A 25,116-nucleotide genomic window follows, 5' to 3' on the forward strand; every position below is an offset into this window, starting at 1 on the left:
AGTTCTCAGGGGGCGTAGCAAACCAGTGGGCCATTTTAGCAAACTTAAGGCAAATGATGTGGCTCCCTCCATCACAGATGGTCTTGCTTAATATGAAGTTAAGCATTCTACGCTGCCTCGATCTCGTTATCTCTTTTCTCACCTATATAGAGGAACTATAAAAACTGTAGCTCTTAGAGCCAAACTAGCAAAATGGATACAGTTACTAAAGAGGGACTGCTGTTTTTGCAAGGGGTCAGATTTGGAAAGGTGAGTTTTTTTTTTTTTTAAATTCATTTGATAATTTTTAACATTTCCAGTTTAATATGTAAATTTTATAACTTAAATTTAGCTAATTATTGTCTTTTTTTCCATTCCAATACTTATTGCATTAGCTCAACTAGTGGGGTGGTAATTATGCCTTAAATGCACTGTTGCACAAGTTGCTTTGGATAAGAGTATGTGCCATATGTATCTTTTTTTTTTTTTTTTTTTACAATATTAAAAATGCATCTTTATGTGAAATTTAGGGATGATTCAATGCACTGGGGAGAGAGTAATGTACTTTTTGTTTGGAAATTATTGCATTGAGCCATACTGTGTATGTAGACATATCTTTGCTGATCAGTTACAGCATCATTAAAGCACTCCTAAATAATTTACATCTACCCTTGAGAATGATAGTGGCCAGAAATCCTCAACTGTACATTATTAATATAAGAGGGAAAACGGCAGCTGGTTATCAACCTGAGGTGCTTCCATCTTCATGGATGCATTTAACGGCCCTGAATCATGCATGCAAAATAAAACGACGGCATGTTTCAGAACTTCTGCCCACTCTGGCATGTTCTCCCAGATATCTAACCAGTCCAAATGGAGGAGTACAAAACCAGACTGTTTGATGTTAAAGCCTTCTCAGTCATGCCACAAATTAATTCATTTCCTTTGCTCTGTCTTTGTCTCAATTATAACTGACTTCTTTTCTCAATCCTGTAGAAGATATGGCGGAAAACTTGGCTGGTTCTATATGAGCCCAGCCCTGCTGGAATCGGTCGCATGGAGCTCTACGATATACGTGATGGAGGAGGGCTAAAGGGGTTCACCAGTGCAAGGCCTGCAGGCTTCAGGAAAACAGACAGACGGGTGATTCGCCTGACAGACTGTATAAGCATCACTCCGGCTCCAGGAGAAAGTTGTCCCAAAGAATGCTCCGTTTTCTTTTTAAACACCACCACTTGCACCTTCACCATTGCTGCGCCCACCCGGGAAGACTGGATGTCTGTTCTCTGCCAGCTGGCATTCCAGGTATAGAAAGTTGTCAACTGAATCAACATGTTTCTGAATCAACATCTTTTGTTAGTCCTGGAATAACAAGCCTCCTGTCCTCACCCCAACCCTAAACCTAATTCAGTGGAGTAAAAATTTAATTTCGGTTGTAAAATTGCAACCTAAGAATCACACTCCCCATTGTTTATGTGAACTTTCACAACTCATTTTTCACATGCAAATGAAATTTGTGGCAAACTCTTCATTGTCGCCAAAGGCTTGCTGCAGGTTCACCACTACCGGAGAGAGCTGCACACTTCTTGCAAACATTTGCAGCGAACTGCAAGCTCGTTTGCGTGTGAAAACAATGAGTGGGAAATTTGCAGCAAGTTTGCATTAAATTTTCTGCAAGTTTGTCAGAACTTTAGATTTTTGTTAGGGTTTGGCCACTGGAGACAATGGTCCAAATAAGGTAAGCAGCAGCAGAACTTTCAATCCACTGTTGACAAACTTACATGAACAACCCCCAAAAAATCAAAGGGGAATAATTGGTTAAGAATGTTGTTTGGGCCCATAACCCCAGCCCTAAATCTAACCTTTTCTGGATCCCTATAATCGAATTGTTTGATAGGAATTTTGTACCAGGACCAACAAGGATGTTGGAAATGACTACATGATTGCTCACAAAAACAAACATTAAAGTCATAATTAGATAGGAACACGCTTTTTAAGGGTTCAGCTTCAGTTTTTCTAACACAACAATACAGCTGCCTTGACAGAGGAAGTGCAGATAACCACTTCTTTGTATTTATGATTGCACAAAACTGTCCTTGGTCTCTCTTCAAAGACAACTGATACCACAAAAAGGAGTTGCTAATGTACACTGTTGTCAACTGCTTTATATTTTTTAGAAGACCAATGGAACTGAAGATGCCAAGAAGGCCCAGAGAGATAAATACATGACTCTGGCTGACAGTGATCTATACTCGACATGGGGTGCAGGTGAGACATTTTCTAGATTACACAGTCTGATCCAGAACCATGATTAGGATTATCTGCTGCTAAACTATGTGTTGCTAAATGTTTGTCAGCATTGAGTAAGAGGATGTGTCTGACAGACGCATGTAGATTTTTCGTGTTCCTTCACATCTACAAAAGTCTGAAATAATAAGAAAAGAACACCGAGTCACGCTCACATTATTATTGGCTGAAAAGGAACAGGTACAGGTGTATATAAATTTATTCAAATGTCATCTACATTCTCAAGCCTAGCTATTCTGAATCAAAATTTAAGACATGACAACAGCACAATATGTTTAAACCTTATTGACCCTTATTGTTGCAGACAATGCATTTTGAAAGCTGTTGTTTTGATGGTACTGGTTGATAGAAAACCCCCTGAAGGTCTGAGCCAACACCGGGAGTTTAGGCTGTGGTGATGGAGCACCATGATCACACAGACTGATCTCACTGTAAATTTGTGGACAGTAGGTCAACGGCTGTATCTCAAACCAAAGGTAGCTATCTTGTTGCCTCCCTGTCCTATCAGACATTGACTCAACAGACAGCATTTGCATACGAACGTACCTCCAATAACTGGTTTTGGACAGGCTACTGAGGCAGCATAAGATCACATCGTTGCTAGGATAACAGCAACTGATAAACGCCATCTGGTGTCCACTAAAGGTAAAGCGTCTGCATCATTGTGGTTGCTTCGGTTGGACTGAATGGTCTAATAATCTAGTTCAAGATTAAGGGAGTGTTGGCGATAACCAAGTGTATATGTAATTAATACAATACTACTTTCTCGCTAGAAATGTAATCAAAATTTGGTAAAAGTGAATAAAAATGTACATTTATACACAAATTGGCTATTAACATTCTCTTTGGCCACCATTTTTTTTCTTCAGTTCAACTGTTGTGGAACAGCATGCACAGGATTGTGGGATTTTATAGGCATCGAAGTATACATCTATGCTGCCTTCAAAAATCGATCAGATGAAGGTATCTCAGTAGACAGGATGTGACACTAACATTGGATTCGGATGTGCCTTGGTCCCTTCCTACCTCCGTTTACAGCCTCCTGAGGCAGCATTTTCCTGGTTTTGCTCGCAGCCAACATTCTTCAGTCGAAATCAATCGGTGCTTACCAAAATTCAAATCACTGCCCCCAGTGGCTTGTGAAGTGTTGTTGAACATATGAGCATGTGCGCACACCTGTTTCCAGGTGAAATCTCCACAGAGTGGCAGCAAAAGCGAGTTGTATTTTTACTTGTAAATTATGTAATTCAGTCAACAGGAATGCATATTTGATTAAGTCAAACCCCTAACCCAAACCCTAAACATAACCATGACAGATTTCTGTGCTACATTTGCCTTCTGTGCAAATGTAGTATCTCGCTAGCCAGAGATCAAAAGGGATGTGAAATCAAAGGTAAAGCGCTGGTGAATTTAGGGGCATGAACATGTATCACATGGTGGAGCTTGTCCAGAATGCGGCACATTGGATCTGAATTTCGGTGGAAAAACATTCAGAACTAGCACAACATGATCACATGGGAAATCGTTACTTAGCCAACGTTCCGCTACCCTAACATCCACCCCATTCTGTGGAATTACTGCTATCTCCCATCAAACATTTTTGCATCAATTCAATTGTGTTTACCGTTATCTGTGGCACTACTGATAGTGTGTTGTATGAATGGCCTCAGAAACATGGGTTCCGGTCCCATGGAATGTAAATGGGTTCACATAATCAGTTATGAGCATGACTCTTGAGGTTGCATTTTCACACTTAGAATACATTTTACTACACTAATGGTTAGGTTTAGAGATGGGGTTTGGAATATATTAATGTAATTACTACTCAAATGTTTCCGAAAACATTTACATTTATTCAAAGAAGTGAAAGAATGCTGCTGCACCGAAAATGCATACTTCCCTACTATATAATGTGCCAAACACAGTATGCCAGTGGAGTAGTATGTCCAAATCCTCAGTATTCATAGAACAGTATACGAGAAATATCCGGATAACTTACTATTTCCGGCGAGATTCTGAAGAACGACTGGACACTTTACTGTCCCATAATGCCCCTGGAGCTGAGGAGACATCACGTTCAAAATCCAGATGGCGGCTCTTTCAAACTGTAAGTGATATATATACCAAGAAAGTTGTTCCTTGCTTAAATGGTGCTTGTTTAACAAAACCAGTGTAAATTATTTCTGCGACTGTTATTGCATCATACTGATATGCTTGTGTATGGTTGATGTTTCAAGATTGCGCAGCAGATGGCTGCTTTGGTGTGGAGCACTCTAGCGTTTTTGTTACTTTTGTTTGTTTGTCATGTATTTTGTCACTCTTTCCCAGTCAGTTTCACGAGAGATGAACTGCTGAATATTCGGCAGAGCATACCTGATAATTTTTTGCCAGTGTTTGATTATTCGGACGTTTTATTAGACATCTTATTTGGAGGTGCTCTACAAGCAATCCAGAAGACACACGCGAGGGAAGAGAGCCGGCGCGCTTGTGAAGCTTCGTCAACGTGGCTTTAGGACTCCGCTCCTGAGTATTCATCTGGCGACTGTCTGCTCCCTCGCCAAAAAAACAGACGAACTGCTTCTGCTCACTCAAACAAATAAAGACTTTTCTAACTTCAATGTTCTGTGTTTCACGGAAACCTGGCTGAATGAAGCCATCCCAGACAGCACATTAAATCTGGTGAGAGTGTACATCCCGCCACAAGCATGCGTGAATGCAGCGTTGCAACAGATGGATGATCGCATCACAGACACGGAGCAACAATACCTGGACTCATTTATTATTATTCTGGGAGATTTTAATAAAGCTAACCTCACCCGTGAACTGCCAAAATACAAACAACACATCACATGTCCCACCGGAGAAAGAAATATATTGGACCACTGCTACACCACTGTAAAGGATGCATATCGCTCCGTCCCATGTGCAGCTTTAGGACTCTCTGATCAATGTCTGGTTCATCTTCTCCTGACCTACATGCAGAAATTAAAATCAGCTAAGCCTGTAGTATGGACTGTAAAGAGATGGACCAATGAAGCAGAGCTGGAACTACAAGTCTGCTTTGCACTGATTGGAGTGTTTTTGAGGCTGCTGCCACAGACCTGGGCAAGCTTACAAATACTGTGACATCATATATCAGTTTCTGTGAGGACATGTGCATCCCTACTAGTACATTTTTATCATTCAATAACAATAAACCATGGTTTACAGGAAAACTCAGACAGCTTCATCATGCCAAAGAGGATGTCTACAGAAGTGGGGATAAAATATTGTACAACCAGGCCAGGAACCCACTTACTAAGAAAATCAGAGTGGCTTAATGAAGCTACTCTAAAAAGCTGAAAAAACAGTTTTCAGCCAACGATCCTGCATCTGTCTGGAAAGGCCTGAAAAGCATCACCAACTACAAGACACCTCCCCCTCACTCTGTAGAGAGTCAACTAATGGCTGATGAACTGAATGTGTTTTACTGCATGTTTGAAAAGCCCTGTCTCACATCCCTCCCCTGCTCTGATCTTCACTTCACACACACACACCAATATCTCTTGGAACCCCCCTCCTCCCCCCTCCTGCTACTCAATCTGCACTTGTGATCTGTGAGGAGGATGTGTGCCGGGTCTTTCGGAAACAAAAGACTAGGAAAGCTTCAGGCCCAGACAGTGTTACACCTACCTGTGTGAAAGTCTGAACTGACCAGCTGGCCCCCATCTACACAGATCTTCAATAGATCACTGGAGCAGTGTGAAGTTCCCTGCTGCTTCAAACGTCATTCCGGTACCCAAAAAACCCAAAATCACAGGACTTAATGACTACAGACCTGTCGCTTTCAAGTCTGTGGTCATGAAGTCGTTTGAGAGACTGGTTTTGGTCTACCTGAAGGACATCACTGGACCACTGCTGGACCCCCTTCAGTTTGATTACCGAGCAAACAGGTCTGTGGATGGTGATGTCAATATGGGACTGCATTATATCCTGCAACACCTCGACAGACTTGGGACATATGCAAGTATCCTATTTGTGGACTTCAGTTCAGCCTTCAATACCATCATGCCTGATCTTCTCTCAACCAAACTGACCCAGCTGTCCGATGTGTCGATGGATCACCAGCTTTCTGACAGATAGGCAGCAGCTAGTGAGACTGGGGAAACTCACATCCGGGACCCTCACTGTTAGCACTGGTGCTCCTCAGGGATGCATTCTCTCTCCACTGCTCTTCTCCCTGTACATGAATGACTGCACTGCAGAAGACCCCAATGTCAAGCTCCTGAAGTTTGCAGATGACACCATGGTCACTGGCCTCATCCATGATGATGACGAGTCTACATATAGATGGGAGGTTGATCGGGTGGCTGTCTGATGCGGTCACAACCACCTTGAGTGGAACACGCTCAAAACAGTGGGGATAATAGTGGACTTCAGGAGAAATCAGCACTGTGGCAGCAGTGGAGTCATTCAGGTTATTGGGCTCTACCATCTCTCAGGACCTGAAATGGGACACCCACATAGACTCCATTGTGAAGAAGGCTCAGCAGAGGTTTTACTTCCTTCACCAGCTGAGGAAGTTCAACCTGCCACAGGAGCTGCTGACACAGTTCTACTCGGCCATCATTGAGTCTGACCTGTGTACATCTATAATTGTCTGGTTTGGTTCAGCCACCAAATCAGACAGAAGGAAACTACAATGGACAGTCACGACTGCTGATAGGATTATTGGTGCCTCCCTGCCCACCCTCCAAGTCCTGTACATCTCCAGAGTGAGGAAACATGCAGGTAGAATCACTCTGGACCCCACACACCCTGCCCACTCCCTCTTTGAACTTTTGCCCTCTGGCTGGTGCTACAGAGCACTGAGTGCAAGGACATCCAGGCACAAGAACAGTTTTTACCCTTAGGCTATTTTGCTCATGAACAATTAAACTGCCTCAGGACTCCCCCATAGTGCAATAATGTAAATACATATCTCATGTACATATGTAAATTCACATATTTAATTAAATAACTGTACATACCCCAATGTAGAAAGTTCGGTTCTTTGGGCAATGGAGTCGTCGGGAGACAACAAAACAGTGCAGGCAAGTCTTTTTATTTTCTGCCTTCAGTGTCTTGTATTTTATAGCACTCGATTCACGTAGATTCTGCACAACACTCAAGATACAGTGCATCTGGAAAGTATTCACAGCGCTTCACTTTTTCCACATTTTGTTATGTTACAGCCTTATTCCAAAATTGATTAAATTCATTATTTTCCTCAAAATTCTACAAACAATACCCCATAATGACAACATGAAAGAAGTTTGTTTGAAATCTTTACAAATTTATTAAAAATAAAAAACAAAAGTCACATGTAAATAAGTATTCACAGCCTTTGCTCAATACTTTGTTGAAGCACCTTTGGCACCAATTACAGCCTCAAGTCTTTTTGAGTATGATGCTACAAGCTTGGCACACCTATTTTTGGGCAGTTTCTCCCATTCTCTTTGCAGGACCTCAAAGAGCTACTATGTAGCTACTATATGACTACTGTAACAAACTTTTAATGCACTCAGTACACGTCTCGGGTCGCTCTCTCCCTCCCCAAACTGATGCGTTTGTGCAGCTTTTCAAGTCTCCCTCTGCCATCACTATAAAAAGAGACAGGTGTTAGAGATAATTACAACCCAGGTGACAAGCCTTACTGCTCTCCCTCTCCCGCAGACAGACACATGACCACGCCCCCATCCCCACACCCTACCTTGCTCATACATTACCACTTGCACGTGTACATACGCCATTCTGTTTTATGTCCTATTATTTGTGTCTATTTATACTCTTACCTTGTTTTATATTCTGTGTCCCACTGTAATGTTCTGTGTGCATTTGTTTCTCCTGTCACCAAAAAACATTCCTTGTGTACATGAGAACACTTGGCAATAAAGCTGATTCTGATTCTGATAAATTTGTGTCACGGAAAAATGTCCACATTCCCAGATGAAGTCTGGAGTCTATTCTTAATAATCACATGCATACCTAAAAACTTTACCGACCAAGAAGCGTGTCCATCAAATGCAGTAGATACTCTGACAGTAAGCGATTTTGGACGCAGGGTTGGTCTCAGTACTGTTGCACGTGTGCACAACTGTAGTTCCAGCTTCAGCCACTGGGGGAAGTTCAAAAATTCGGAAAGCATAGACCGATTTTACCTGACAACCTGTCATCGATTATCCCATGAGATCAGTCTGGATGAAGATTGTCATGGTTATAGTGCTGTTGGTTTCAGTGTTAAAAAAAAACAAAAAACTTGCATGCAGGAAAGCTGACCTTGAAAACAACATTTGTGACATAAATGTACAAAAAAAAAAAAAAAATGCCAAAAGCTATATCGCACTAGCTGCAAATGTGCATTACAGGTTGCAGTTATTTGAGTATATATACAGTATATATACTGTGTGTGTGTGTGTGTGTGTGTGTGTGTGTGTGTGTGTGTGTGTGTATATTACATTACCATTTAAAAGTTTAGGGTCACTTACTAATTCTTTATTTTATTTTATTTTTCACATTTTAGAATAATAGTAAAGTCATCACAACTATGGAATAATAGAAATTGAAATATGGGAATTATGTTGTGACTAAAAAAAATCCAAAATAAATCAAAACTGTGTTATATTTTAGCATCTTCAAAGTGGCCACACTTTGCCTAGATTTTGCAGACATGTACTCTTGACATTTTCTCAACCAACTTCTTGATGTATCACCCTGGGATGCTTTTTAAATAGTATTGAAGGAGTTCCCATCTATGTTGGGCACTTAGTGGCTGCTTTTCTTAATTATTGGTCCAAGTCATCCATTTCAAAACTTATTTTTTAAATTAAATTTTAGTTTTGTAATTAATTAAATTAATATGGTGGCACAATTATATTTTTGTCAACAAATCTAATTTCAAACATTTAAGCATACGCCTTCAGAACAAATGATTTTTAAGATCATGAGAAACATTTCAGGCAAGTGACCCCAAACTTTTGAACAGCAGTGTATATGTATATATATATGTATGTGTATATAAGCTGTATATACCTTTTATTTGTGAATGCACTGCGGCTCTGAGTTTATTTGTTAATTTTAACCTAAATCAAAGGTAGTTGTGAATGTCAGCCCATCTTCACATATATTCAGTATCCATATCCTTGGTATTCAAACACTCATCCAGAAGTGTGTTCTGTAATGTTACTTTTGCAAAGTAACTTTTCTTTTAAGTGAATGATGAAATGTCATGTCTGACTTGGTAGTCAGTGACAAGTTGATTTGTAACATTGATAACACTAATGGCTCATAACACAAAGGCACAGAGTAACTTGGGAAATTCCGAAGGTATTAAAAAAAATAAACAATCTGTCATATTATCTGAAAATTATGCTCTGGAGCCACCGATGTGCTGCTATGGAAATTATAGAGCTGTGTGACAGCGTGTGAGGAGTTAGTAGCAAAAGGTCTTAAGTACATTTCCTATGTAGCTGTTTTGAATACACTAAAGAATAAGTTTTGTCCAAAATAGCTACCATTTGTTGCCACAACTGTCAACTCTTGTCAGCTGTCAACCTAACTATTTTCTCCCTTATATTTTGTTTGAGAGGATAAGACTTTGTTAATTATTTGGCTTTACCATAGTATTATTGATGTGAAAATGTAAAAACATGTTAAAATGGATTTATACAGCCTGATTTGTAGGCATTTTATTTTCTGTTAATTTTTAATTCAACTATAGTTAAAGGGATAGTTCACCCAAAAATGAAAATTCTCTCATTATTTACTCACCCTCATAATATCCCAGGTGTGTAAGACTTACTTTTTTCACCAGAACACATTTGAAGAAAAATAGAAATATATCTTAGCTCAGTAAGTCCTTAAAATGCAAGTGAATGGAGATTTCTCTTTTGAAGCTCAAAAAAATCACAGACAGTCAGCTTAAATGTCATCGATACGACTCCAGCAGTTAATGTCATTTAAAGTGACAATCACTTTTGGTGCGATAAAGATAAATATTGAAGTACTTTTTAAGTACATTTTTAAACTCTAAATCAAGCGCTGTTCACAAGTGAGAAAGAGGAACACTGTATAGTATCTTGGCTGGTTTTGGTTTATCTTGAGATTCTTTACTCACAATGGTGCATTTGTGTGCTTATTCTGGATGTCTCAACCAAGTGGAGAACGTGAGATTACTTCTGTATCCATGACAACGCGAATACATCAGACGAGAGACCGCTTGGACTCCACCCTCTCGTGAATTGTTGGATTATAGTTAAAAAAGTACTTAAGTATTGATAGTTTTTCGCACCAAAAGCGATTGTGTCTCTTCAGAAGACATTAATTTAACCGCTGGAGTTGTATGGATGTAGTTTATGCTGACTGTCTTTGAGATTGTCATTCACTTGCATTTTAATCATTGGTAATCAGAATACAGTTACATTCAAAAAGTATTTTGATTACTGAAGAGATTACTTTGCATTTTATTGTAATTTGTTTCATTTAATATTTAGTCCTTTCAGATGAAAAACATTTATACATATAAATGATACGATCCAAAGTGCATTTGAACAGCAGTGAAACACTTTCTTAAGATGTGTTACATTCATACGAGCAGACAGAGAAGTAAGTTTGAAGCAGAAGAAATAGAAATAAACCTTGTGTAAATTGTCAGCTTTACGCTGAGCTAAAATTTTATTTCTAGTCATTTTACATGCACGTTACCAGGCACAATCATATTTTTTATCAAGAAAATTCACGTTAGATCATAATTAATTTTTTTTCTAGTAAGATCTTTGATATTAGGGCAAGAATCATATTCTTGATAATATTTTTTGTATTGTCTTCCTGTAAAAATATCTAAAAATCCTTAAAACAAGATCAATTTGATTAATCTTGTTTTAGAAACAACACTGCATAAGATATTTAGATTTTTCAGAGAATGTATTTTTAACGTGTATTTTGTCTTACTGTACTTGCAGAGATTTTATAGTCAAAACAAGTGAAAAAATCTACCAGTGCTGAAGAAGTAATCCAAAGTATTTAGAATACGTTACTGACCTTGAGTAATCTAACGGAATACTTTACAAATTACATTTTACAGCATGTATTCTGTAATCTGTAGTGGAATACATTTCAAAAGTAACCTTCCCAACCTGGAATATCATGATATTCATTTTTGGGTGAACTATCCCTTTAAGATTGAAGCTGACATTCATGTATTCAATTCTTCTGCCTCCTTGTTGTCAGCTACCCCTTTAAGATATCTTCTGTTCTGTCTTAACTTCAAATTCAAGAGGTCTAACCTCATAGATAGAGGATTTGTCTAGCGATCCTCTGGTTTGATGTTCTTGTTAAATCCATACCTCAGGTCAGTTCCAGGTGACAGTGCAGAGCACAGATGCATCTCAGAGGTGCAGGATGTCTGGCTCATACCTGCTGTCTTCTGAAAAAGAGGCTGTTTGCCTGCTGGACCTCAAGACAGGACAGGCCATCTTCCGATGGCCCTACAGGCTTCTCAGAAGATTTGGCCAAGTCAAGGTGCTCCCCTGTAGAATAAGTGTGATAATAATAATAATAATGATAATTATAATGGATGAAAATATATATATATATATATATATATATATATATATATATATATATATATATATATATATTCATCCAACCCCCTTGCAACATTCTTATTTAAACATAATTATATTTGTACAAGGATTGTAAGGCGCTAATTGAATTAAGGAATCTATTTTGATAAATTGTAAACTGTTAACTACTGTGTAATTCTGTGTACTGTGTGCAATTCTTCATTTAGTATATTGACTTGCTTATCATTATAGTTTAGCCTCCTACATGTAGTTTAAAAAAAACACAAAAAAAACAATAATAAACAAGTGAATCTTACAAAAACATGCCCAGGTCACATTTCACCCTAAAATAAATAAATAAATACAAATAATAAGAACAAGAATAAGAATAAAAAAAGCTATTTTAAAATATTATTTAGAAACTATATAGTTTATATCTTGCATAAAGTGAGTGAATGATATTTTAAGAATATTAAGATTTTTTGCATTGAGATATTATTTTAATGACATTTAAGAACCCTTCCCCCAACTCTCATTACCATAATGCATCAGGACTGTAATAAATTATGTATAAATAATTTACCATTTAAATTACAGGAATGAAAACTTTTTATTGGTTTATGACAATAAAAATTAATTGGGAAAATGTGCTTAAAATATGTCCAGGTCACATTTCACTCTAATATCAGAAATGTATTTAAAATCTTAAAATATATGTTGCATAAAATAAGTTATAAGATATTTTATGGACAATATGATTTTTTACATTGTGAAATTATTTTAATAAAAATTAAGCACATGCTTTTGAACTATAATAAATGACTGTATTTATGTAATTATGTTTTAAAATCTAAATCAGCATACATTAGTATGGTTTAAAAACAAATATAGTAGATACAACAAAAAGGCAGTAGTACAACAGAACCACAATGATGTAGCCTATAATGTATACTTTACATTTTAAATGATATATCATTATGGAAATCTGATTGATTTTTTTTTTATTTTTTGCCCTAATTTACTGGGAAAATGTCCTTACTTGTCATGAAAATAATTTTCCAAAAAATAGTATAAAAAATAAAGTCAAACTTTATGCTCCTAAAAATAGGCTTCATTTTCTTTATGCAAATATAATTTAATATTTAATAAATATCTTTTTTTTTTTTTTTTTCAGTTTTCTTTGGGGTGAAACACATGACCTGTACATGTTCTTGAGATGTTTTTAAGATTCACACATTTACTCAATGTATTCATCTTTTCAGGGGGGAATTATGATCGAGGCAGGTAGTCGTTGTCACACAGGGGAGGGTCGGTTCATTTTCATGTCAAAACAGGGGTCGCAAATACACAGAGCAATTGAAGAGGCCATCATGCACCAGAGTGTCCAAGAGCTGCTAGCACAAGCCACCGTTCTTCCAGAGTTTGCATCCCAGCCCTCTACATCTAAAACTAAAACACAGGACAGACCAACACTTCCTCCAATCTACATGAATCAAGAAAGACCCCGCCCAATGATACAACACAAACAAGGACAGCAAATACACAAAACCATTGGGGAAGCACTCATTCAACAAAGTGTCCAAGATCTGCTGGCACCATCCACCCCTCTTCAAAAAGTTTCTCTACCCCCACCACCCTCACCCAAACCACTGGACAGATCTAAAGACAGACCTAAGGTTAATAAGCATCCTCCAGTCAATATGAATCAGGACAGACCTTGCCCACCTGTACCACAGACACCTGGGCAACCAATGCACCAGGCCATTGAGGAGGCTCTTATGCACCTGAATGTCCAAGAGCTGCTGACACCATCCAACCCTCTTTCACAAGCCCCTCCACCCCCACCACCCTTGCCTAAATCCAAACCAAAGAATCGGCCCTATGTTAATAAGCATCCTCCAACCAACATAAATCTGGAAAGACCCCTTCCAGAGGTACCACATAGAAACATATCCTTACCAGATCCTCCCTGTGTCAAAAGCCCCGTGAGAAGTCCAGATGATGTTTTGTATGCCACTATTGCACCACAACCAAAACCAAGAGCAAAAACAAATCTCCCAAAAGTCCCAAAGCCTCCTAGTCTACCAGCACACTTTCAAATTCACATTAAACAGGATGCACATGAAATCATGAATAAAGAGAAAGCGAGGGATTCCTCACAAGAGCCTTTAGAGAGCAAAAACGAGGACAATCCATACACTAACAGGACAGCTACGACAACGGCCGAACAGGACCAACTGAACATCGAGGCACTATACAGCACGGTGAATTTCGCAGCTAAGCATAAGAATAGACAGATTGAGGATAATGATGGTCAAGAGCAGCCCAACACAGACCAGCAAACTTCTGTTACCACTTCCATGGAAATCCCTGTCAACTTCAAACAGACACTTTCTAGCATCCTGTTTAAAGAGCTGTCCAAGATTCCGCCCCCTTTACCTTCCAGGTCACACGGAGGAAGTTCCGATCATTTAGAAAGACTAGATGAGCAGATGACCGATTAATGTTTCTATGTCGACAGTTGGAGTTAATTTCACTGCTAATTAAAGTTAAAGTCATAGTGAAATCACAGTGGACACTTTTTGCTTACTTAATACACATTTCTCGTCTTACTGAGAGACTCTTCAGCACACTGATTAATTTATTCCAAAGCAAAGAATTGTGTCTTCATAATTTGTCATCTAAGAGTAATAACTTGCTCTGCCTCCACCCTTAACACGTGTGATTTTCTTCTGTGGATACAAACAAAGATTTTTTGAAAGATGATGTATCCAAAAAGGACATAAAGGCAGCAAAAAAGTAATCCATTTTACTGTAGTGGTTAAATCCATGTCTTCTGAAGCGATACTATTGCTTGGGTGAAAAAGGATCCAAATTTAAGTCCTTATTCACTATAAATCTTCACATCTGGCCTGATTGGAACACAGGCTTCAAGACAGTGACACTTTGATGCTGCATGCGGTTACCAGGTACTCGATCCCGGTATCATTACACATCATGAAGACGTTGCATTTTCATTTTCTAGTGTTTTCCATAAACCTACTATCAAAAATGTAACCTTCCAGTCCCAAAAAAAGAAGAAAAAAAAAATAATTCTCACCCACACCTATCATATCGCTTCTGAGGACATGGATTAAGCCACTGGAATCTTACACCCTGTCTACCCCGGACGCGACATGCCACGCCGACAATAAACGGGTGTCCTGTTCCATTGCGCTACTACACAAATTAAATGGTTTAAAATGTTTGTGTCGACGCATCCAGTGTAGACAGCCTCAGACCATTGCGGAGCGTCGCATCAACGGATGCGTCCGTAGTAGGGTGTTATGGATTACTTTTATGCAGCCTTTATGGAGCTTGAAAGTTTTTAACTCCATTGACTTGCATTATATGGACAAAAACTCCTCATAAATTCTTTAAAAAATTGTTTGTGTTCCGCAGAAGAAAGAAAGTCATATACATCTGGGATGGTGTGAGGGTGAGTAAATGATGAGAGATTTTTCATTTTTGGGTGAACTGTGCCTTCAAATTTAAACATTTAATAATCATTTGCATGTGTAAAATGTTGTGAGATGATGTCTATAGCCACAGTTTTCCTGAATATCAACATCATGATAGTTCTGATTGTTGCTGGACTGTTTTTGAAGAAGCAATGTAAAAACTATCCAAACAAGCAATTTAGAAAAAAAAAATCGCAGTTGTTGGCTGTCAAAACAACAACTCAGAGTGGTAATGATATCAACATAACAGGAAAGTGTTTCATTAAAGGTGGATAAACGATGTACATGCTTTGTATGTGTCAGTATTGTAAGTTAAGTATTGTATATCCAATTACTTATGCTATTAATATGTGTATATTGAAGCAATTCTCGTAGGCGGGGCACGTTGTAACATGACCGTTATGACAGCTTAAAATCCCCTTCTAACAACTATATCTGATCGAATTTAAATAAATAGGGAATTATGTAAATTATATGACTGCATTGAATTGCATTTTGTTTGTTCTAATTGGGGCACAATGTAACGCAGTGTTACAACGTGTCCCGTCGGCGCAACTGGGATTTAAACCTGACTAGTCACTTGGACTAGATAAGAATTAAAAGGCTATGTTAGATGCTAGCTAACAGATTGGAGATTAAAATGATTCCAAGTTTGACTCGTTTTAAATAAACACTATAAACAAAGATGAAAATTAACTTTCCTGTTAATTTTTACTTACTAAAAAATGAACTTTTGGCGATATCTTCCAAAGTTTTTTTAATTTTGCCGCAATGTTTTCTCCACACAGTGTTGATATGGCAACAAGTAAACAAACGTAAACGTCTTACCAGCGTGTGTGGAAACGTTTAAACCACGTGTGTTACAACTAGCCCCGCTCTCCCCTATACAATAAATGTATACTGTAAATAAAAGGATCAATTCGAAATGTATGAAAAAAGAATCTTTATTAAACTTTTGAGGTAATAAAAAAATCACAAAGATACATCAATAGCCAGTTTCTGTCATTTCTGATGGAGGTTTTTAACGTGGATCTGGATCTGTCCATAAAGTGCAACTAAAGTGTTTGTACAGAATTTTCGAGAGCTTTCATAAATTTTGTCAATCAAGCTAGAACTAACCATCATCAGGGTCTATCTATTTGGTTCTTTCAATGTCTACTAAAACACAGACAAATAAATAATGAATAATTATCGCCTTAGTGCCACAAAATCAGTCCACCAAAGGCATCAGCGTCCTCCAGTCCGTCCTTCTTCAATGTCACTAAAATGCGAAGATTCGCCATCGCTGGCGTTTGACGACGTGACGTCGCTTTTCTCCAGAACGAAATTAGGGGAAGGTGCATCCACAGCGTAACTGACGCTAGTCCTCAAAGACTGAGATGAAGTCCTCTGACTGCCTGGTGGGCTGCACCCCTCCCTGAAACCTCTGCACTCCGAGTGCACAACACCCTCCAACAACTCGGACAGCTCTGTGATGTATATCTGGGCCATCTGCAGGGTGTCGTATTTGGACAGTTTTTTCTCGTTCTCTAAGGATGGAATGACGCTCCTCAGTTTGTCAAAGGCTCGATTCAGTCCGTGCATCCTCCGTCTTTCCCTCGCATTGGCGGCCACACGTCTGTGTCTCTGTGGACCGCTGATATTTTGCATGGTTCCACCGTTTGCTTTAGGTCTTCCCAGGTCGGATTCCGCTGTCAAAGGACAGTTGCTTCCAGACATGTACTTGTCCATGGCGACATCCACCGTGTAGTGGTCACCTGTGGATGGGTAAACGGGTGTCGCAGAGGTCATCCAGGCCCGCGGGTCACTGAGGGTCAGCCTCGGATGTTCGGAGAGTGTAAAATCCTCCGGTCGTTCCCGAAATTTGACTTCTGACCATTGCAAAAGTTTGTTTTTTGCTGTCATTGCTGAAATAAAGTATCAAAAACAAATTAGGAAAATATCTTAATTTATTAAACGAAAAAGAGATTTTTTTTTTTTTTTTTTTTTTTTTTTTTTATTAGAAGGCAGCTAGCATCCTTGATTCAGCTATTTGTGGAGAATGCTGTCTTTACCTTCAGTCATAATCCTTGTTGGCCTTATAGTGGCATCACCTCTCCTCCCTCCTCCCTTCAATGCTCCTGTTGAGTGCCCACAGCCAATAGAAAATGCTCCTCAAACTCCCATAATGTAATGAAAGAATTGTGTGTGTGTGTGTGTGTGTGTGTGTGTGTGTGTTTTCTTTTTCTGATGACAATTGTCCTGGAGTGATGGGTGCTGTTTTACAAAGAATAATCACAATTGTCCATTCTACAACCAATTTTCTTTTTTTTTTTTTAGAATACCAATTAGACCATATTGTCTTATTTATTAAAGGAATATTTCAGGTTCAACACAAGTTAAGCTCAATCGACAGCATTTGTATCAATGTTGTTTAAGCTCCAAAAAAATAAATAAATATATATATTTATTTTATTTTTATTTTTTTTACTGGTCCCTCCTTAAAAAAAAGAAAAAGAAAAAATCGAGGTTACAGTACAGCACTCACAATCGAAATGAATGGGGCAAATTTTTGTAAGGGTTTAAGGCAGAAATGTGAAGCTTATAATTTTATACAGATACTTAAATTAATTCTACTGTTAAACTTGTGTGTTATTTGAGCTGTAAAGTTGTTTAAATCGAGTTTACGGTGTTTATGGTGTTACATTGTCATGGCAACGAAGTTGTAAAATTGGCTATAACTTTACTCAGAAAAGGTTAGTAAGTGATTTTATCACACTAAAATCATGTTAACATGCATATTGTTTACGTCCTGTGGCTATACTTTTGAAACAGTGAGTATTTTAACATTTACGGATTGGCCCCATTCACTTCCATTGTAAATACCGCATATGAAACACAGATCAGGGACAAGATGAAATTGTTATTATTATTGGTAGGCTAATCAACATGCCACAAATGCTACCATTGCTTTGAGCATACTTTTTGAACTTGTAGGCTATTGAACCCGTAATATTAGGCTAATTTAACGTCTCAAATTTTTTTTTATTTGTTTTTATTTAGCCTAGTATTTGTACAATTGACATTTATTAAAAAAGCATAATCAGTCGATGTAAAAATAATGTTTTGAATCAGTCGATGATTCTCGAGTATTTAAATCGCAGTTGGCTTGATACAACAACATTCGCTTTATTTAAGATAAGCAACGGAATTGGCATCCAATAAAATCTAGCATGAATCTTGCATAGCAGTGTCATATTTCTTCTCAAATAAACTGTAAAATCTGCAGCAATAAAACGAGCAGGTGCAAAGCATGCCGTGAGTCCCACCTGTCGTCAGACTGGTCCAGGAAAACTGATAAGTGTCTTCAGTCTTGTCATAAATCATTTAGCAATGTAACAAAACAATATTTGGCCAAATCATAAGTGAAGACACTCATTGAGAAACAACACAAGGAACAAATATGTTGGTGTTAAAATAATTTAATTAAGCTAAATGACAAACCACTGCTTCTTTTTCCACCTTCACTTATTAGGGCCCAAGCACTGAAAGTGCAGAGGCCCTATTGTTCTTCTACGGATTCTTCTTCTTTTCAAGGTTTTTGGTACTTGTGGGGTACTTAACACGCATGGAAACTTTTGAAAGTTTGCACACACATCAGAGTCTTCGGCCATTATGACTGGGCAAAGTTGCAGGGAGTGCTCTGTAGGGCCCCCTTGAAAATGGGCATGTATGGGGGGCTCTGTAGCACCCCCATTTTCACCTACAGTCAACAAAACTGGTACATATATAGATCTGATCAAGCCAGACAACTTTCGCACGATAGTCATAAGCTCTGCCCAACAGGAAGTCGGCCATTTTGGATTGTTTGAAAAACACATGCTCTGTAATTTGAAATACTCCTCCTTGGGGATTCATTTTACAGGTACCAAATGTGGGCGACATCATGCCAAGACATTGAAAATGCTAAATTGCAAACAAATTTTTGATATATCAAATGGTGTTGCCATGGTGACACTATAAAATAACATTTAAAAAATGGGAAACAGGAAGTGTCCATATCTTCTGCGTGCATTGTGTGATTTACATCAAAATTGAGCTGTATGTTTGGCTTTGTGGGCTGATCACATTGATGTGGCTATTGTGGGTCACGGTCGTAGCACCATCAACTGGTGGAAGGAAATGTGGCACTTTTAACAGACTTTGAAATATCCCTCTTATCTTTACCTGAATTGCTTAAAAATTTTTTTAGAATAATGTCAAGACAGTGCAGATTTAAAATTCTGAATGGATTCTTGATATCTTAAATAGTGTTGCCATGGCAATACATTAAATGTAATTATTTATTCCATTTCAAGAGTGTAATCCATCAATAGACAAAGGTGATGCAGGCAGAGATAAATTATGAGGTGCATTGCAGTTCAACTGGCAGGTCAGTTCGGTGGGGTCCATCCTAAGTCCAAGATTCAGGCAGTGGCATATGAAGTATCCGATGTCTTACAGTTGGAGTTTGCATCAGTCCATCATCTTAAGTCTAAAGACTGAAGTGATGTCTGGCTAGCACCGGCTGTAGTTTGCTGTCATCTCTCAGAGACAAGTAGCAGTGGATTCCAACACCATACAGAAATGGAGCTGGATCTGACAGGCTCTGGTAACCTTGGGATATGAATCCCGAGGTCGAGACATGGAAACAAATAGAATAATATTAGCGTAGATGCCATTAAATTTTATGCAGAGTTATAGATCATGATTGATGTTTCTGGTTCCGGCAGACCTAACTAAAGCAGCCTAATTGTGAGTTGATGGATTCATTAGGTGTATGCCTGGCTAAATAGATGAGTCTTTAATCTAGACTTAAACTGAGTGTGTGTCTGCATCCCGAACACTGTTAGGAAGACTATTCCATAGTTTAGGAGCCAAATATGAAAAGGATCTACATCCTTCTGTGGATTTTGATATTCTTGGAATTATTAACAAGCCAGAATTTTGTGATCTTAATGAATGTGACTGAATATAGCATGTCAGAAGGTCACTTAAGTACTGTGGAGCTAGACCATTCAAATATTTGTATGTAGTTAACAGAATTTTAACATTAATACGAAATTTAACAGGTAGCCAATGCAACAACGGTAAAATTGGGCTAATATGATCATATTTCTTGGTTCTAGTCAGCACTCTGGCAGCTGCATTTTGAACCAACTGAAGTTTATTTATTGAACTTGCTGGACATCCTCCCAGTAATGCATTTCAAGAATCTAGTCTTGAGGTCATGAACGCATTAAAAAGCAACAGAGAGCATGTGTCATAATTTAGCAATATTTCTCAGGTGGAAGAATGCTGTTCTACAAACATTGGAAATTTGATTTTCAAAGGACAGATTGTATCAAATATAACACCTAATTCTTTACAGAAGACGACGATGTAACAGTACATCCATCGAGAGTCTAATTATATTTTAGCTGCTAATTTGGTTCAATCATTAGTACCTGTTTTATTGGAATTGAGTAGAAGGAAATTTCTGGCCTTCCAACCATTGATTTAATTGATACACTCTGCTAATTTGGGGAATTGTGAATTTTCATTGGGTTAGAAGAAATATAAGTTGGGTATCATTGGCATAACAGTGGAAATTTATTCCATGGGAAGCATATATAAGGAGAAAAGCAGAGGTTTTGGGTCCCTGTGGCACTCCATACTTAATTTATTTTTGATTTGACAATTCCTCGTTTACACAAACAAAGTGGTAGCGGTCTGATAAATAGGACCTAAACCATGCTAATGCAAGCCCACTAATGCCAACATCATTTTCCAGCCTATTCAAGAAAATGTCATAATCTATCGTGTCGAAGGCAGCACTAAGATCTAATAGCACTAGAAGAGAAATGCAGCTGCGATCAGGTGATAAGAGCAAGTCATTTGTAACTCTGATAAGTGCAGACTCTGTATTGTGATGGGGCCTAAATCCTGACTGAATTTGTTCATATATTCCATTTTTCTGTAGAAATGATCATAGTTGTGAGGACACTACTTTTTCTAGTATTTTCAACATAAATGGTAGATTTGAAATTGGTCTGTAATTAGCCAATTCTTTAGGATCAAGCTGTGGCTTCTTAATAAGCAGTTTGATAACTGCCATTTTAAAGTTTCTTGGACATGTTCCACGGATAGCGAGGAGTTAATATTAAGAAGAGTTTCTGAGATTACTGGGAATACCTCTTTTATGAGTTTATTTGGTATTGGATCTAACATACATGTTGTGGCTTTTGATTTTTTGATAAGTTTCGTTAGCTCTTCATGACTTATGACAGTGAAGGATTGAAGTTGCTTGTGAGCAAAATTATGAGACTGTTTTCTGAGGAGCTGTGACAGTTGATTGTATAGTTCCAATTCTATTTCTGATTATTTAAATAATATCAGTAAAGAAATTCATGAAGTCATTACTATTGTTATGTGACGGAATATCTGGTTCAGTTGATGCTTTATGCCTAACAAATTTAGCCACAGTACTGAATAAACACCTAGGATTGATTATTTTCTATGAGTTTGCTAAAATATTTTGACCTGGCAGCTTTTAGTGCCTGTCTGTAGCTACAGACACTATGCTTCCTATCCTTTAGTGGTTGAAAGAACGGTTCTACCTGAACGATGGCATGGTGTAGACTGAGTGGAATTAGCTGATCGCAACAAACAAGAGTTGAGGTAATGATCTGAGATGTCATTGCTCTGCGGTACAATTCTTTAGTATCAACATCAACTCCATATGACAGAAATAAATCTAGTGTATGATTATGGCAATGAGTTGGTCCTGTCACATACTCCAAGAGAGTTGAAAATATCAATAAATGCTAATCCCAATGTGTCATTTTCATTATCTATGTGAATGTTGAAGTCACCAACAATTAAAGCTCAATCTACATTAACTACTAGATCAGATAGAAAATTTGCAAATTCACCAAGGAAACCAGAGGAAGGCCCAGGTGATCTATATACTGTACCAAGAGCAAAAGACAACATATTTTTTTATTTATATCTGATGGTGACATATAAATGCATCATTATTAGTTCAAAAGACTTAAACTTTTAACTTGTCCTCTGAGTAACACAAAAAACTTCACTATAAATTGTAGCAAAACCTCCTCCTCAACACTTCAGACGAGGCTCATGCTTATAACAATAACATGGGGGAGTAGATTCATTTAAACTAATATATTCATCTGATTTAAGCCAGGTTTCAGTCAAACAGAGCGCATCCAAACTATTATCTGTAATAATTTCATTTTCAATTAGTGCTTTGTTAGAAAGAGATTTAATGTTTAGTAGCCCTACTTTTATATGATGTTTATCTTCATTTTATTTTTTTTTCCAAGTTTGACCTTAATAAAATTTTTTCTAAATGATTTACTAAGAGTTTTGTGTTTGGTAGTTCGGGGAACAGACACAGTCTCTATATGATATCTAGGTGATACAGTCTCTATGTGTTGTACTTTATGTAACCTATGTGACATCTCAAGGCAGCTAGCAGATGTTCGGATTAACCAGTGTGTCTGCTTCCTGACTTGGGCCCCAGTTAGTCAAATACTATCATTATTAAGACTATGAGCCAAATTACTAGAGAGGAGAATGGCATCTTCCCTGGAGGGATGGAGTCTGTCTCTCTTTAGCAGGTCAGGTCAGGTCAGATCTACCCCAAAAACTCTTCCAATTGTCTATAAATTCTATGCTATTCTCCGGACACCACTCAGACACCCAGCCATTCAGTGACACTAAGCTCCTATAAACCTCATTGCCATGATGAGCAGGGATGGGGGGCCCGAGCATATTACAGTGTCTGACATCGTTTTTGCAAGTTCACACACCTCTTTAACTTTATCTCTAGTGATCTCCAACTGGCAAAGTCAGACATCATTAGTGCCGACATGAATAAAAATGTTAGAAAATCTACGTTTAGCATTAGCAAGAACTTGTAAAGAATTAAGTGATCTGATGTCAGACACTCTGGCACCCAAAATGCATTTAACAATAGTGGCTGGAGTATCTATTTCCACATTCCTTACAATAGAATCACCAATTATTAGGGCTCTTTCAACATGATTCTCAGTGGGTGCATCACTGAGTGGGGAGAATCGATTGGAAACCCTAACAGGAACAGGAGAGTGGTGTCGCTTTGCTGAGCAAGTATGTTGCCAAGACGTCACCCAATTGCCCTGCTGTGGAGGCTCTAGAGCCGGAACCAAAGTGTGTGTGTTGGTTGCTGTACTACCCGCATCCAAAACAGTATCTACTGGCTTCTCTTTCTCACTGACCACAAGCGTTCGGATGCATGTCTCTGGCTCATTAACCTTCTCCGTCAGCCTGACTAATTCCTTACGTTTATCACATGTGAATCCCTCACTGCTGACAGAAGAAGCTATAGTAAACATGTGGCGTGTAATGCGGAAATTTAGGCAATATTGTACACTTCAGTGTACATTAAAACATAAACGTGCTTTTCAGCACAATAAAAAAACCTCATTCAACAACATGCAACAGCCTTGCTTTTCAGCAGTCACTGTGACACAGACACATACACTGCTCTGTGCATCTCTGTCTCCCCGTCTGCCGCTGTCTCCTCTCCTTAAATACTCCTGCCACTCCTCCCTGGGATTCGAGACCGGTGTGGCGCACAGTTGGAACTAATTTACCAATTACCTCTCTGGCCACGCCCTGCTCACCACATACCACATCGCCAAACTCAGGCTGGGGAGTCACCGGGCCTGTGACTTACCAACCCCCCCCATTTCTAGAGAGGAAATTTTGGTGCAGTGCCTCAGCTGCCACGCTGCAGGATGGCTTCAGGGAATAAGAACAGGACGAGGGGAAGGAGGGGGGAGGGAGGAGTGGAAGAAAGAGAGGAGAGAGCAGAGAGAGAGGAGAGAGAGACAGGCACATTGGACCCCGAACATACTGCCAAACGGTCCTCAGCCAGCTGCACTGCCTCTGTCAGTGATGTCGGGCAATGGCACTGCTCCAGCACACAGTTCCAGCGCACAGCCACAATATATAGATATGTATATATATATATACAGTACTGTGCAAAAGTTTTAGGCACTTGGGAAAAATGTTGCATAGTGAGGATGTCTTCAAAAATAATGACATAAATAGTTTTAATTTATCACTTAACGTCATACAAAGTCCAGTAAACATTAAAAAGCTAAATCAATATTCGGTGTGACAAAATTTGCTTTTAAAACAGCACCAATTCTCCTAGGTACACCTGGACACAGTTTTTCTTGGTTGTTGGCAGATAGGATGTTCCAAGTTTCTTGGAGAATTCACCACAGTTCTTCTATCTATTTAGGCTGTTTCAATTGCTTTTATCTATTTATGTAATCTCAGATTGACACGATGTTCAGTGGGGGGCTTTGTGGGGATCATGACATCTGTTGCAGGGCTCCCTGTTCTTCTATTCTAATCTTTTCTATTTGCAAAAGAATTTTTCGAATTAACATTTTTATTGTTTCATATGCACTTGACAGTAAAAAACTCAACACATATATAAAGAATCAACATTTTACATTTAAACCCCCTAATACAATCCCACCCTGACCCCTATCAAACATATATATATATATATATATATATATATAAAATAATAATAAGCATACATGATTAAACTAAACTACACTCTCCATATCCCCTCCCTGAGAGTCCCCCAAAAAAACTAAATATTTGCCCCATTTTTTAACAAATAAATCTCTAAACCCCAACCTTTTACTTACCGCTTCCTCAAA

At 38.4% G+C, this 25,116-nt stretch overlaps 2 protein-coding genes across 2 annotated transcripts; one reads left to right on the top strand and one right to left on the bottom strand.

Moving 5' to 3' along the window:
* Nucleotides 1–5: 5 nt before the first annotated feature.
* LOC127417600 (docking protein 3-like) lies at nucleotides 6–16,344 on the top strand. The gene is made up of 5 exons (XM_051657637.1): nucleotides 6–249; nucleotides 976–1,284; nucleotides 2,157–2,247; nucleotides 11,654–11,823; nucleotides 13,130–16,344. Exons 1-5 carry the CDS (start codon nucleotides 193–195, stop codon nucleotides 14,369–14,371), a joined length of 1,869 nt encoding a protein of 622 aa, XP_051513597.1. The 5' UTR covers nucleotides 6–192; the 3' UTR covers nucleotides 14,372–16,344.
* A 250-nt stretch (nucleotides 16,345–16,594) lies between these two features.
* On the bottom strand, nucleotides 16,595–17,272 carry LOC127417619 (neurogenic differentiation factor 4-like). Its single transcript, XM_051657666.1, has one exon. The coding sequence runs from the start codon at nucleotides 17,270–17,272 to the stop codon at nucleotides 16,595–16,597; it is 678 nt and encodes a 225-aa protein (XP_051513626.1).
* Between the last annotated feature and the right edge of the window lie 7,844 nt (nucleotides 17,273–25,116).

This window comes from Myxocyprinus asiaticus, chromosome 27 (genome assembly GCF_019703515.2).
Source record: "Myxocyprinus asiaticus isolate MX2 ecotype Aquarium Trade chromosome 27, UBuf_Myxa_2, whole genome shotgun sequence".
In the NCBI taxonomy this organism is placed as follows: domain Eukaryota; kingdom Metazoa; phylum Chordata; class Actinopteri; order Cypriniformes; family Catostomidae; genus Myxocyprinus; species Myxocyprinus asiaticus.

Bases quoted from the DNA above. Each gene is read 5' to 3' on its own strand.
- LOC127417600 (XM_051657637.1), top strand. From the start codon at position 193: ATGGATACAGTTACTAAAGAGGGACTGCTGTTTTTGCAAGGGGTCAGA. The intron at 1,285-2,156 runs GTATAGAAAGTT...TATATTTTTTAG, and splicing joins TCTGCCAGCTGGCATTCCAG to AAGACCAATGGAACTGAAGA. The intron at 11,824-13,129 runs GTGCTCCCCTGT...TCATCTTTTCAG, and splicing joins GAAGATTTGGCCAAGTCAAG to GGGGGAATTATGATCGAGGC.
- LOC127417619 (XM_051657666.1), bottom strand. From the start codon at position 17,272: ATGACAGCAAAAAACAAACTTTTGCAATGGTCAGAAGTCAAATTTCGG.